This window comes from Panthera pardus, unplaced genomic scaffold, assembly GCF_024362965.1.
Source record: "Panthera pardus isolate Hobbes unplaced genomic scaffold, ASM2436296v1 HiC_scaffold_8, whole genome shotgun sequence".
In the NCBI taxonomy this organism is placed as follows: Eukaryota; Metazoa; Chordata; class Mammalia; order Carnivora; family Felidae; genus Panthera; species Panthera pardus.
Window position 1 is genome coordinate 60,366,936 of NW_026527013.1, and position 16,549 is coordinate 60,383,484.

Sequence of the window (16,549 nt, forward strand, 5' to 3'; positions counted from 1 at the left end):
GCCAAATATACATGACACACAACATAGCCACTCCCATTTTACGCCACACATACCACACACTTATATGTACCACATACAGAAAACATATTTCACTAACATACCTTGCACACACAATTCCACGCAACTACATCACAAAGACACCACAACTTAGACATGTGTGTTTAAACATATATACCATACATATGTCAATCACTGCCACACAAATAACACACACATACACACACTGCACAGACCACACTTACGTTGCATTTACTCCACATATAAACCACGTTCACAACTCATATATATCAAACAAACAGTTCCCATACATCACGCCATAACTCACTAAGATCTATATATACAGTGCACTCATTGAGTACCACAGATAATCCACACACAATATACATACAAACCCTACACCTACACTGCAGACACACTGCACATATTCAACACACACACACACACTCAAATACACCACACAAATACCACTCACAGGAACACATACTTCACATTCACACACACCCATTACACCACACCTTATTCAACACACACACACATACACACACCCAAATACACCACACAAATACCACTCACAAGAACACATACTTCACACTCACACACACCACATCACACCTTCACCACAAATACACCATACATATACCTCACACATGCTCAGCACACACACACCATACACAACACATATTCCATATACACATACCAGACTCCATTTATTTTCCATACATACAACACACACAGAAAACACATGCACCATACACACAAAACACACCCCACTCACACCCCACAGATACACTATTCTTTCACAGCAATACACACACAACACATATACTCCACCAAACCACCACATAGACACCACCCATACAACACGTACATCACAATTTCAAGACACACACTACCCATACCTCCCATGCACCACACCTACAACACTCATATTTCACAGACACCACACACAAGACTCAGCATTTACACCACAACACATATTCACAAAGTCACATACATTCACAAATTCACATACATTATACACATGCCACAAACACACACCACACAAACACCAAACATTAGGACACCTATAGCAATGTACACACACAACATGCATATGCCACACACACTACACATACAGCATTACCACACATATAACATGCATGTACAACCACAATACACACAGAACATATGCCACACACAACATATATACCACACACACGAACAGTATATATGTCATATGATAACCACCCATATGGTACACACTCACAAACTACATAGACACCACATTCACAGCACAGATACACTGCACACACAAATATCACACATATGACAAATACACAATAAAAAACCTTACAGATACAAATAGACATATTCTATATCTATGCCACACACATACCACATGCACCACTCACATAAACCACAAAGAAAAACCCTTTACGCCCAGGCCAAACAAACACACACTACAAATACACAACACATACATTACACACATACCACAAATATACCACACACACATAGCATACACTCAGCAACACACACCACACACATAAGTACCAATACCACAGACACACCACACATGCAAACATTCACACACACACCACAAATAACAACCACACATACACCACACATGTGACCCACAAACCAAATATGTCACAAACAGTTCACATACACCACGTACACACCACAATACACCAAAATATACAAAATACACATATGTCACTCAGACACCACACATATTGCACACTTACCTCACGTACATCACGCCTAAGACATGCATATATTCCTTACATACACCATTCCCTCAATGCACAAAAACACATAACTACAAACTCACCACACACACACCACACACAACACACAGACCATTGCACACACATTAATCACTTCAAACAAGGATTGTATATACCACACTCAACACACACACAACAAACACCAACCACACACATACCAAACACTCACACACCACATATACATATAAACCAAATCACCCAACATAAAACACACAACAGATACACATCACACACACTAAACAGGCACCACAAACACACCACACAATATCAAAGACAAACACACACCACACAAACAATACAAGTGTAACACAGATTTACACCATGTATGCACAATGGATAAACCACACATAGCACACATATACACCATCCATGTGACAAGTATACACCATGCACACTTAACCTATTCACCCCAATTTCACCACACTCACCAATGCACACCACAACACACTGCACATAAATCACACCTAATCCACACATACAAAAGATATATCTCACGCAGAAACAGCAGACACACACCACACAACTACCACATATAGGCCATACACACCAATGCCCACATATCAAAAAACTACAGATACAGTAAAAGTTCACAGACACACCAAAAACATACCACACATGGAAACTCGGCACACACATCACAAACACACTATATATATACACAACACATATAACCACTTGTTAACCATACATATGACATGCATACCACACACATCACACACATGTGACTTATAAGCCAAAACACATGCACACATGTACCATAAACATCAAACATATGTATATCCCACATTACACACAAACCAAACATGCTACCAACTGCAAACATAGACCACATACAGAATTTATATAACCTGTATTTAATATTTGTAACACACACAAACCGAACTGACAACACATATATAGCACATATGGACATATGCCACACACACACCATAGTTACACCACGAACACATCATATCACATTTATACCAAACCACATGTTAGACACCACACACAACATATACATCATTGCAATGCACACTCAACACACACGCACACACACACACACATTGCACATATACACTATACTTAACCCACACGTATACAACACATCTACTTCACACATGCACACCACATACAAACCACATATATGCCACACACACAAACCTCACACACCAAAACAACAGATACAGCACACAAATTACACAATACACCACACATATTCTACACATCAAAACACACTACCCCTACCATACACACATTACCTATACACCACACACACAACACACTTGATTCACCTATGCCACACTAACACACATCAAACACATACTTACCACTTATACCACATGTAAACACCACACATAAGAAACACAATATGCCCACATATGCTGCAAGCACAATCAAATACATGACACATGCACCTCACACACCACACAGATAAGCAATACAGATGCCATACACACTAACTCCGCACATGCTTCATACACATCCCATATATACCAAAACTCACACCACCACACTTACTCCCACACATCACAGACATAACACACCTATCCTACACTGCACACATACCACACTGATACCACACAAACACACACCAAACAGACACCATGCACACCACAAGACACTTCACAACCCACACCTACACCACTTCCACTCCATCCCATCACCCATATGCTGCATTCCACCACAAATATATATTACACACATCACAAAAAGCACAAAGATCGCACATATACCACACACTGCACGTAAACTACACACACACCACATGTACACAACACCCACACCACTCATATCCTGCACATAAAAGATGCATACACAGCATGTCATATCACTTATACTCAACACACAAAGTATATGCACAAGAAATACAATACACATAAATACACACATATGATACATACACAACACCACACTGCCCATACACCACAAATACACCACATGTACACAGCACACACCACAGACACTCCCACATGCACCTGCACATTCACATGCGCACACACACGCATTACATGTACTGCCCAAACCATACATGTCACACGGAAACACACATACACCATACCCACACCAGACACATACCTCACATATATAACACACACGTGCACACACACACACATACCACATACATGCCACACATACCTCACATATCAAACTTCCATCACATATACACCATACATATAGTACACACTCTCACTCATACACACCACAAATACTGAACACATGGGCATACCATACATATTTTAGAAACACACCGATATATACCACAGGCATAACTACACAAAATAGCACACACTCACCCATCATGACACAGATACAACACAAATATAGCACATATACAACACATGTCCCACATATATGCCAAACATTCATGAGATATGTAACTGACAAACACAACAAATACACACAAATGCACACAAGCAAATCTACAAAACAAATATCAACACCACACATATCCACACACAATACATAAGACATACACACACACCACATGTTCATACACAGCACAAACACCACAAACACCACACACAGCATATGTGCCACACAAATACCACATAAACACAACTCTACATGGAGAACAAACACCTCAGAGATATACATACCATCATCACAACTCACATGCCATAATATAGCACAAATGAACACACATAAACCTCCTACATAGCACTGAGACACCACGCACACTCCACACACACCACACACATAATATAACCACACACACTACATATTCCACACATATCAGACATCATAACCACTATAAACAGATACTACACATACCACACACATAACAATACACCAACACACCACACCTATACCAAACAAGAGATATCACAGACATACCACACATACATCACACAATAACAACACATATGGGACACTCGCTCCACAAGTAAAACACACAATAACCTTACTGAATCCATACCACACACTGCTTATGTTGTACATATACCTCAACACACCACACATGTCACATACACACCACACCTATAATTCACCCACACATTCCACATACCCACAACACAAAAAGAGCTCTTACACCACGCATACACTGCACACACACCACATAGTCTGCCTCCATACAATGCACACCACAAATATACCAAATACACACTGCATCTATACCACAACATGCCACATATATACCACACATGCAGCACATGTCACACCTTCACCACATGTATAGTACACATATGCCATACACAAACACACACTCTTTACACACCTTAAGTACAACACCCTTACACCATACAGAGATAACACAAACACACCACACATTCATCACACAATAACCAGGTACTTACAACATACACACACACACATATGCACATACACACACACACACCACAATAACCACATATTTATATAGATTCACAGACATACACTACACATGCCACATATACACAATGGACACAGACACACCACACAAACACTACAAACACACCAACGCTATTACACACACACACACACTACATAGATATACCACATTCTCAACACACATAAAGCATACAAACACACCACGCATATACCACGCACACACACTGTGTACATATCACAGACACCCCATACAACACATACACATTCCATGTATACCACACATAAGCACTCATTCCAACCATAGATACACACACCACATCCTCACCAGACACACATCACACATACATACACACCAAACATACAGCATGATCCTCAAGCATATCCTGCAAACAGCACCCACACCACACAGAAAGCACACACAGGGTACATACAACACATGCAACTACACATACCACACTTCCATGAGAAAAATGTACCACGCACATCTAACACATGCAAATCAACACACGACACATACAGCACTGCTGCATCACCAATATACCCCAGACACCACCCATATACCCTTCACAGACCACACCTAGAAAGCACACACACACCAAGCACATACATGGAACATGCACTACACACCCCCCACCCATAAAATAACAATCCACACAACACAATCCACACTCGACAAATACACCACACACTCACACACCACTTACACACACATCAGAAATACAACACCTACAACATACAAACCACAGATTATACATACCAAACACACACAACACAAACCAGAAACACCAGAAACAACCCCACAAAACAAATTTCAAATACATACCATGGTGACAACCACCATTATCATAAATATGCCACATTCAATGTACACACACTACAAAGAACGCACATAGGCCAAATGTACACCACATATATAACACACACACAAAAGATATATACTATACATTCCACACACAGACCACATGTTTACCACAGACACAACCTACACATACACCAGACACAGACAATATGTATATTACACAAACACAAAGACTGCCACAAAACACAGCCCTAAGACACCACAGACACACTACACATATTCCACACACATAAATACACCACACAAACACCACTGACACACCACACATATGTAAAACTCACACAGAGGATACATACCCCAAACACAACACTATTCATACACAACACATGTATCACACGTATGCACTACACATACACACAGAATTATTATGATGCACACACCACATATGTGTCCCAAACACAATCTGAACCCACACACCAAGTAACACTGCACATACAGCACACACTTACACACACTGCACACACACACCACACATCAACAACATGCCCATATGCAACACATGCAACACTCATACTGCATATATAACACACATACCTCACACATAAGCCATGAAAACACAAGCCAAGCATACAATGCACCCACACCACATACAAAACCTTTTTACCACACACACCACACATACATTACAAATACAAGACACATATTTCAAGGACACACACAACACACACAAAAGACATGCAACCCTTATACCACTCATACCACACGGACCACAATTTCAACACATAGGTATGACAAATCTACCACACATATGCACACGTACTTCACGTGCCCCAACTTTACCATACAGATACCACACTCACCACATATACCACATACACATACCACACATAAACCACACACATGACATAAAAACCTCTCACCACACACAGCACACATATTCCACACAAATTCCCACACCTGTTTGCCACCACAAACTACATATAACCACATGGACACCATATGTACACCAGGCACATATTACCCCATGCACCACACACAGCACACAAAATGTACATACACCACACACATCACACTGATAACACTACATATAGAAGACACACAAAATATCACACATACAGTGTGCCCATGTGTATACCACACACAAATCATATACCAGCTATTAACCAAAAATACACTGCACAGACACAGTAGGCACACACATCATATACACCACAAAGACCGCACATGTCTCACACACCATACACACTACATACATATATCACACACACACCACACACATACCTAATACATGACACGCATTTGCCACTCAAACACTACACATACATGACAGGGAAACCACACATATATGTCACAAATACCACACATACCACACTGAATCCACACTCACACATACATAATACATACACCACGCCTATATTACACACACACACACACACACCACAAGCCATACAGCTCATGGAAATAATGAACTCAGTACACAAACCACCCCCACACAAAGACAAGCACTAATAACACAATAATACACATACATCACACACACACTCTACACCCACACACCAAATAAACACCACACCCATCACAAAATACCAAGCAAACACACATACAAAATATACACCACACACACACACATAACATACACCACACACAACAAACACATTCATCTCTCACACTCACACCATGCATGCAGCACACACACCAAAGACACAGACCACACACGCAGCATGCCACAAATTTACCACCAACACACACAAAACAGATACTTGACAGACTCCTCACATATAACATTTCCACAAACACCACAAGTGAAAACAAAGGAATATGTAACACACATGCCACATATATACCAAATACATACAACACATGCCACACACACAACATTCAACTCACAAAGTCCCGACATACACTGTACTCACAGCATACTTTCACAACACCACACCATGTACACACCTAAGAAAGGTATACCACACACTAACCACAGATATACCAACACACACCAAACATACACCACACACAGACATCAAACACTATATATACATCACATAAACAACACAGATATATCACACATGCAATACATGCAACCACACAAATTACACACAAACACCACATATGTATCACACATACCACAATACACAAATACACAACACACAAACACAACACATTTATGAAAAATACACCACATATGACCACACGTATGTTACACTCAAGAACTTATAACACACATACATGCACACCCTGACATACCACACACCTTGCACATCACATTAGCCACATTAATACTACATACACACCTACATCACACACACACCATGTACACATACATACATTACACACACCACATATACACCACACAGTCACCATGCATATGCCACAAACTTATCCAACACAGATCACACATGCCCCACACACCCACAGTTATAACCCTCCCACAGTATCTCACACTCAACACATATACAGCACACAATTTCCAAACCATCTCCTGTATACCACAGAAACACACTCCACATACACACCACACACTCCAAACCTACACCACATATACAGAAGACATGCCACCTCCTCTACACATAAACTACACAGACATCGCACACAATGCACATATAGACACAAATGTGACTCGTATAGCACACAGCTACACCACACCTACACCAAACACACGGCAACAGATAGTACAAACACATACCTCGCATGACACAAGAATACCACAAAAACACTTCACCCATTCACCACATACACAGCACATACACATCACACAGATATCTTCCACACACTATTTACTACACATAATACACATACCACACACATACATATACACCCTACACACATATACCACACAAACACACTCCATATATACACCACATCCATGCCAAATATGTAACACACAAAACACACTTATACTACACAGACACCACATACACAATAAACAAAATAAACACACCATGATAATCCATACGTACGTGACATACAGACACTATGCACACTACACACACCACACTTATATTACACAAACTCCAGCCGTATGCCACACCACAAAACCACACATGTACCACATACAAAACACACATGTCATACGAAGACCACACACGAACATACATTATATGTGGAGCATACACGCTCCACGCTACACGCTATACTATATATAGTACAGTCGCAACACATATACCACACAGCACACAGAAAGACACATATACCATACCTCCTACAAACCACTGACACAACATACACCATGCTCACCACAAAAATACCATACACAGACACAAACGACATATACAACATACGTGCCATCCATACAGAACAGGATTATGCACTGAACCAAAACCACTCCAAATGTATACCACACACACCACACATGTACCCCTCAAAACACCCACTAGACACCACCCATGCCTTGTGGTTTACTGCCTGAAATAACACTGCTCAAGTGTCTTTCATGTAGCCTTTCACATACATCTCACAGTTTGTTGAAACATTATTAGTGTGTGTTAGAAGAGCTAGCATGGCAACCGTGTAGCCTCATCCCTTGAACATAGCTAGTATCACTAGCAAATCATTCTAAATACCCCAGAAAGCAACACGAAGACTGACAGAACCAAGTCCACAGCTACAGGGAGAGAAGAATCCACATCAAAGAAGGTAGGAAGGGCAGAGAGGGGGGTTGGGGGAGAAATATATCAAGCGTGCTGCAGAGGAGAGGGAGCCCTCATTGAGGAAAGAGGTGGAGGGAGAGGAGCACAAAGGGGAACACACAAGGTGGATCTTTCCCCAAAGACACATGGAAATAGGCTCAACATCACTCATCATCAGGGCAATACAAATCATACTACAATGAGATATCACCACACATCTGTCAAAAGGGCTAAATTTCACAACACAAGGAACAACTGGTATTTGCAAGGATGTGGAGAACGGGAAACCCTCTGACACTGTGGGTGGGAATGCAAACTGGTGCAGACAATCTGGAAAACAGGACACAGTTTTATCAAATCTTAAGAATAGGACTTCCCTGGGGCACCTGGGTGGCACGGTCAGTTAGGCGACTGACTCTTGATAGCCACTCAAGTCAGGATCTCGAAGTCATGGGACTGAGCTCATTGGGCTCTGCACTGGCAGAATGGAGTGCACTTGGGATTCTCTCTCCATCTCTCTCTGCCCTTCCCCATCTCTCACTCTCTCACTTTCTCCCTCTCAAATAAATTAATTAAAAAATTGCTTACCCTTTAAAACTTAGAGTTGCCCTATGATCCATCAATTGCCCTATGAGGTATTTACCCAAAGGATACAAAAATAAGAATTCAAAGGGATACAGGCACCCCACTGTTTTTAGCAGCACAATGAAAAATAGCCAATTATGAAAAGGGCTCAAACGTCCATTGGCTGAAGAATGGATGGAGATGTGGTATATATATATTAAGCAGCCATGAAAGAGAATGAAAATTTCCTTTGCAATGATTTGGATGGAGCTCGAAGATATTATGCTAAGTGAAATAAGTCAGTCAGAGAAAGGCTTATACCATACGATTTCACTCCTATGGTAAGAAACAAAACAAATAATCATGGTGCAAAAAAAGAGAGTGGCAAAACAAGAAACATACTCTTAACTATAGAAAACAAACTGATAGTTACCAGAGGAAACATGGGTCGGGGGAATGGGTTATATAAGAGATGGGAATGAAAGAGTACACTTTATGTTGTGCACCGGGGATTGTGTGGAAGGGTGAAACAACTGAATTCTACACCTGAAACTATTATTCCACTGTATGTTAACTAACTGGAATTTAAATAAAAACTTTAAAAAACATTCTATATTAGCCATAGTGAAAGACCCCGTGTTTAAGTGCCCAAAGAATTACTGTGCTTCAAGTGACATTCTTGTCCCTCATAGAAATATAGAGTAACACTTTCCTCACCACCTCTCTGTGTAGACACTTTTGCTTTACTGATGAAAAGTACCCTTGGCTGCAAGAGGGTCTTAGAAAGCTTTTTGAGGATATGTAGTCAGAAGTATTCTTAAACCCTTGTGTAGAAGCACCAGGAAATGGCCTAGTGTTAGGTGCCTAAAAGTACAGTGTGATGCACTGTGTCTGTCCCCTCCACCAACTGAGATCCCTGGTTTGTAGGTGAGTTTCCAAGCCATTCCTGACCCAATGCAGGGCTCTCAGAGCCTGATGTCCCAGAGGACAGCAACTGCCGCCATGCCCCTGCTCCCCTGAGGCTGGGCAGACAACAGTATCATAGGAATGGAAGCCACGTGGACCCCCCCCCCAATAGATGGAGCTACCCTCATTCAGAAGAACAGTCTGTGAAAATACACCATGCTCCATGGCATGATCAGCACACAAAAAGGCTTTTGAATAAATAGTGCACCAAGGTTCACTCCCACCTCTTGATCATCACGTGGAAGCACATTCCTCATATCGAAGAGCCACTGGTGACCCTCTCTACCAATATGATGATATGAAACCCACCAGAATTCAAAGTTCTGCTCTACTTCTTAAGGGAGAATGTGGGCCTCTTGCTCACAGGGCTACAAAGGGCATCCTTTTGAACACTCCTATAGCCAAAGACCCCAAAAGTTCTTTTGATTCCTATGCTGGCCAGATTGTGAATAAATTGTGCTTGCCAGGTTCTTCTAAACATGAAGAACACTGGCTCTCGTTTTGTATCCAGTTTCAGAAAATTGCTTTATCATCCAAGTTTAATCTTGGGGTCCATAAATACTCCGTCTTTTAGAGTATTATATCGTGCTGCAGATGTCCAATGGGGACCAGCCCTTGAAACTGTGTGACGGGGAGCCAGAGTCCCTGGCCTTGTGGTTCCAGGACTACATGGACATCCAGAGCCCTAGGGCATCAGAAGGGGTCCAGTCGAGAGCTGTGCATGGGGAGTCTCGGGCAGACATATCAGCCAGGAGCTGGCTCCCTTGCTAGGCCTCAGGAAAATGAAGATAAACATCTCCATTCCACATTGATCACATTCCCATTGGATGGGAATATCGAATGCCCTTTGGTCCTGGCTGCAGCCATCTCCTCAGCCTCCCTGTGTTTCTGACTGCCTCTTGATTCATACTTAGGAGACTTGGAGCTGACACTCACTCAGCAGACACCCAAGGACGGGCATCTGGTTCCCACTCCATGCCATGCTCAGTTATAGCCATCAGCATCAGATATCCCAAAGGAGAATACTCATATCAATGAGCTTGGTGGTTGGCTATTTGTAGCAAGGGGTGGGGAGAGTGGAGCCAGATCGCCTCCTTGCTCTGCCTGATTGAGGTGCCTTCCTTCTGAAAAGCAGACAATTCACACATGAGCAGGAGGTTCCAGAAGTTGGTCAGCACAGAAAGAGCCCTTTACAGGAATAGGGTACCAATGCCTCTCTCCACACTTTGGAACCAGAGCTGGGGGTACCTCCCAGCTACAGCACTCTCAGTGCCCACTCCATGCAATGGCGTGAAAAGCATCAAAAGCCATCCAAGTCCCAGGGCTGTCTAGGTCCTTCTGAAGAAAGAAGGCAGGCCTGGTGTTGACAGGGCTCCCAGCTGGAGACCTAGAGGGTGTTTTTGCCTTAGCCCTCTGGTGTTCTTCTTCTTACAGCCAGGTTGCCAGGAACAGGGCATGGGCATTCCCATCCCCATAGAATTCCTTGTCCACACTCTGAAGAGCTCTGACCCACCTTATTTGCCTTGACACATCTTGACACACAGCAGCTCGCCTCTCTGCTCTGCCTGATTGATGTGTCTTCCTTCTGAAAAGCAGGCAGTTCACACAGGAGCTGGAGTCTCCAGAATGTTCTATCTTAAAATGTTCTCTCTTAAAATGTTCTATCTTCTGTCTTCCACCTGGGAGTGTGGTCGAGTCCTTGGGACTGAGGGTGAGATTTTGCCACAGGGCTATTTCTTCATTAATTCACTGGGTTTCAGAAGTGTGTGGCCATACTGAGGTTGAGGGAATTTGAAGGCGTCCCAGCAGAGGATGTTTGGTGAGTAGGCTAGGCCAGAGATTTGGACAGGGAGCTGGCCTCTTTCTGGACCAAGCGCAAATGAAGCAAGACATCTTCTGTCCAAGTGAATCCCCATTCGCACTGGAAATGTCAAGTTATGGCCCACCTGGCCCCCACTTCATCTCCCTTGCTGTGTGTCTGAGAAATGTTTTATTTTTCTCCCTTAGGAGCCATGGAGTCATCACTAACTCAGCTCATACCCCTGCCTAGGCTGCAACTTCCCACTCTGTTCCTGTGCTCAGGGAGAGCTATCAGGCTCTGCTCCACCAAAGGAAAGAAGGCCTTGAGTCCCAGCGTACTTGGTGCTTGGACTGCTGTGCTATGGAGGGTAAAGGAGAGCCAGCTTTCCTCACTGACCTGGATGACTGAGGTGCCTTTATTCTGAAAAGCCCACAGTTTGCACATGGGCAGTATGAATGAGGAAGGGGTGAGCATTGGAAGAGCCCTTGCCAGGAATGAGGGAAGCAAGTCCTTGTTGCAGATTCCTAAGCAAGAGCCCTCAGAACCCCATAGCTACAGCTCAAACACTGCTGCCTCCCTCAACTGATGGGGAAAAAATGGCATGGATAGACCAAGCCAGAAATCCCTGGCTCCTAAAGAAAGAAGGCAGGCTTCTTGTTGACAGGGCTCCCAGGTGTAGTCCTTCAGAGGCCCCACGTTGGCCTAAACCCACAGGCCTTTCTTATTCTGGATACAACCTGGTTGATAGGAGACTGCGAATGGTACTTCATTCTCAACTTTCTCCAAATCTCATGTGTGGTGAAGAACTCTGGCAGTGTGTGTCTCCATTGCCACTCCTGAGCTTTTGTAATGAAAGGGGGTTGGCATGGACACTATTCTGGGACAGTGTCTCCTCTTGTTTCAGCTTGGAGGTTTGGTGGTGTGTCTGTGATGGTGATAGAGGTATAGCATTGGGTCCTTCTGAATTTGGTTTCAGAATGATGTGGCCCTGCCCATACCCAGGGTGTGTGAAGGTGCCCATGGAGAATGCTCTTGGGTAGTCAAAGCCCGTGGTTGGGGGTGGAGCCCACCTCCTGTGTGGGGCAAGGGGAAGGGAAGGTCATGGTCTCTTTCCTCAGTTTCCCATATGCCCATTTGAATGCACAGCTTTGGCTCATTGTAGTCATTGAGTAGTCATTCCTTTCCCATTGCTGCTTTCCTAACTTGCTCTCAGTTAACACATGGTTACCCTACCCTTTGTCTGTCACCTACACCAACCGAGGCCCCCAGTTTAGGGGTGAGTTTCCCAGCCTTTTCCAATCCAGTGCAGGGCTCCCAGAGGTGATGTCCCAGAGGACAGCTGCCCACCCCTGTACCTGAGCCCCTGGTGGCGGGCAGGCTACAGTATCATGCAAATGGGTAGGTACATGGACCCCTGTCCCTAATGGAGGGAGCAACCTTCAATTGAAAGAACAGTTTGTGCATATGCACTATGATCCTGGATGTGATCAGTGCACAAAAATGCTTTTGAATAAATAGAGCACCGAGGCCTCGTTCCCATCATCTGATCATCACATGGAAGCACATTCTTCCTATGTCACAGCCAATGTTGCCCCCCTCTACTAATACGATGGGCAGAAGCACACCAGAGGCCAAATTTCCCCTCTATTTCCTTTTTAAAAAACTTTTTGTACATTTATTTATTTTTGAGAGACAGAGTGAGACAGAGCACAAGCAGGGGGAGGGGCAGAGAGAGAAGGAGACACAGAATCCAAAGCAGGCTCCAGGCTCAGAGCAAGCGTTCAGCACAGAGCCTGATGTGGGGCTTGGACCCACAAATTGCAAGATTATGACCTGAGCTGAAGTCGGTCACCCAACTGACTGAGCCACTCAGGTGCCACCCCCCTGTATTTCTTTTTTTTTTTTTTTTTAATTTTTTTTTCAACGTTTTTTATTTATTTTTGGGACAGAGAGAGACAGAGCATGAACGGGGGAGGGGCAGAGAGAGAGGGAGACACAGAATCGGAAACAGGCTCCAGGCTCCGAGCCATCAGCCCAGAGCCTGACGCGGGGCTCGAACTCACGGACCGCGAGATCGTGACCTGGCTGAAGTCGGATGCTTAACCGACTGCGCCACCCAGGCACCCCATCCCCCTGTATTTCTTAAGGGAGAATGTGGGCTTCTTGCCCACAGGGCTCCAAAGGGCATCCTGTGGAGAACTCCTGTAGCCAAAGGTCCCAAATGTTCTTGTGATTCTTGAGCAAGGCACATTATGAAATCATTGTGCTGGTCAGGTTCTTCTGAACATGAAGAACTCTGGCCCTCAGTGCATCCACTTTCATGACATTGCTTTGTCATCCATCAGGTTTGTCTTCAGGTACATAAAAATTCAGTCTTTCAGAGTACCAAATCCAGCTGCAGATGTCCAATGGGGCCAGCCCTGTAACTTTGGGACAGGTGGAGCCAAAGGGTCCCTGGCCTTTTGGTTTCAGGACTACATGGGCATCCAGAGCACTAGGGCTTTGGAAGGGGTCCACTCGATAGCTGTGTAGAGGCTGGGCCAGACATATTAGCGGGAAGCTGGCCCCTTTGGTGGTCTAATGGGAAATGAAGATAAATATCTCCATTCCACATGATTGCATTCACATTTGATGGAAATATTGAATGCCCTTAGGTTCTGGCTGCAGCCATATTCTCTCCCTTTGTTTCTCTGTTTCTGACTGCTTCTTCATTCACTCTCAGGAGCCTTGGAGCTGGCATTCACTAAGCAGGTGTCATCCAGGGACAGGCATCGGCTTCCCAGTCAGTCCCATACTCAGTACCAACCATAAGCATCGGATATCGCAAAGGAGAATAGTCTTCCTATCTCTGAGTCTGGTGCTTGGCTGTTTGTAGCCAGGGGCAGGGGACACGGGAGCCAGCTCACCTCCATGATCTGCCTGATTGAGATGTCTTCCTTCTGAAAAGCAGACAGTTTCCACAGGAGCAGTGGGCTCCAGAAGCTTGTCAGCACAGAAAGAGCTTTGTACTGAAGAGGCACCAATGCCCCTCCCCACACTTTGGAGCCACAGCTCTGGGAACCTCCAAGCTACAACACTGTCACTGTTCACTCCATTCAACAATGGGAAAAGCAACAAAGGCAAGCCAAGTACCAGGTTTTATAGGTCCTTCTGAAGGAAGAAAGCAGTCCTTGTTGCTGAGAGAGCTCCCAGAAGGAGACTCTAGAGGGCACTTATGCCTTAAGCTCTCTGTTGTTTCTTCTTCTCCTCACGGCCATCCAGGTTGCCAGCAGTTGGTGTTGGGCACTCCCTACTCCATAGAATTCACCTTCCAAGCTCTGAAGATCTCTGGACCTCCTTATCCACCTTGACACATCTTTGCCCTCTTGTAGAAAAAAGGCTCTTCCCACAATCCATTCAGAATCAGTGTCTCAAGAGTCTATCCTCTGAATTCCACCTGGGAGTCTGATCCAGTCCTTGTGACTGTGGGAGACAGTTCCTCAGGGCTACTTCTTCTTTAATTCACTGGGTTTCAGAAGTATGCAGCCATTCAGAGCTCAGGGATTGGAAGGGGACTGGGGGAGGACACCTGGTATTTAGGCTGGGCCAGAGATTTGGGCAGAGAGCAGGACTTCTTCTGGGCAGAGGCAACTGAAGACAGCCATCTTTCCAAGTGGATCCCAATTCCCACCATAAATGTCAAGCTTTGGCCCACATGGCACCCATTTCCCTTCCCTTGCTGTGTGTCTGACAATGT

The 16,549-nt window shown here is 43.9% G+C and overlaps 1 protein-coding gene across 8 annotated transcripts in view; it reads left to right on the top strand.

Annotated features, from left to right (window-relative positions):
* The window catches only part of LOC109261385 (solute carrier family 41 member 3-like), a 319,912-nt gene extending 306,633 nt beyond the window's left edge, over positions 1-13,279 (top strand). For 6 of the 8 annotated variants that reach the window (XM_053896886.1, XM_053896885.1, XM_053896890.1 and 3 more), the window contains one exon: positions 13,020-13,252. In XM_053896886.1, the coding sequence (XP_053752861.1) occupies positions 13,020-13,237 (218 nt within the window). In that variant the 3' untranslated portion in view covers positions 13,238-13,252. Of the gene's footprint in view, positions 1-13,019 lie in introns of all 8 variants that reach the window. The other 2 variants (XM_053896891.1, XM_053896887.1) reach the window with 2 other exon arrangements.
* The last annotated feature ends 3,270 nt before the right edge of the window (positions 13,280-16,549 follow it).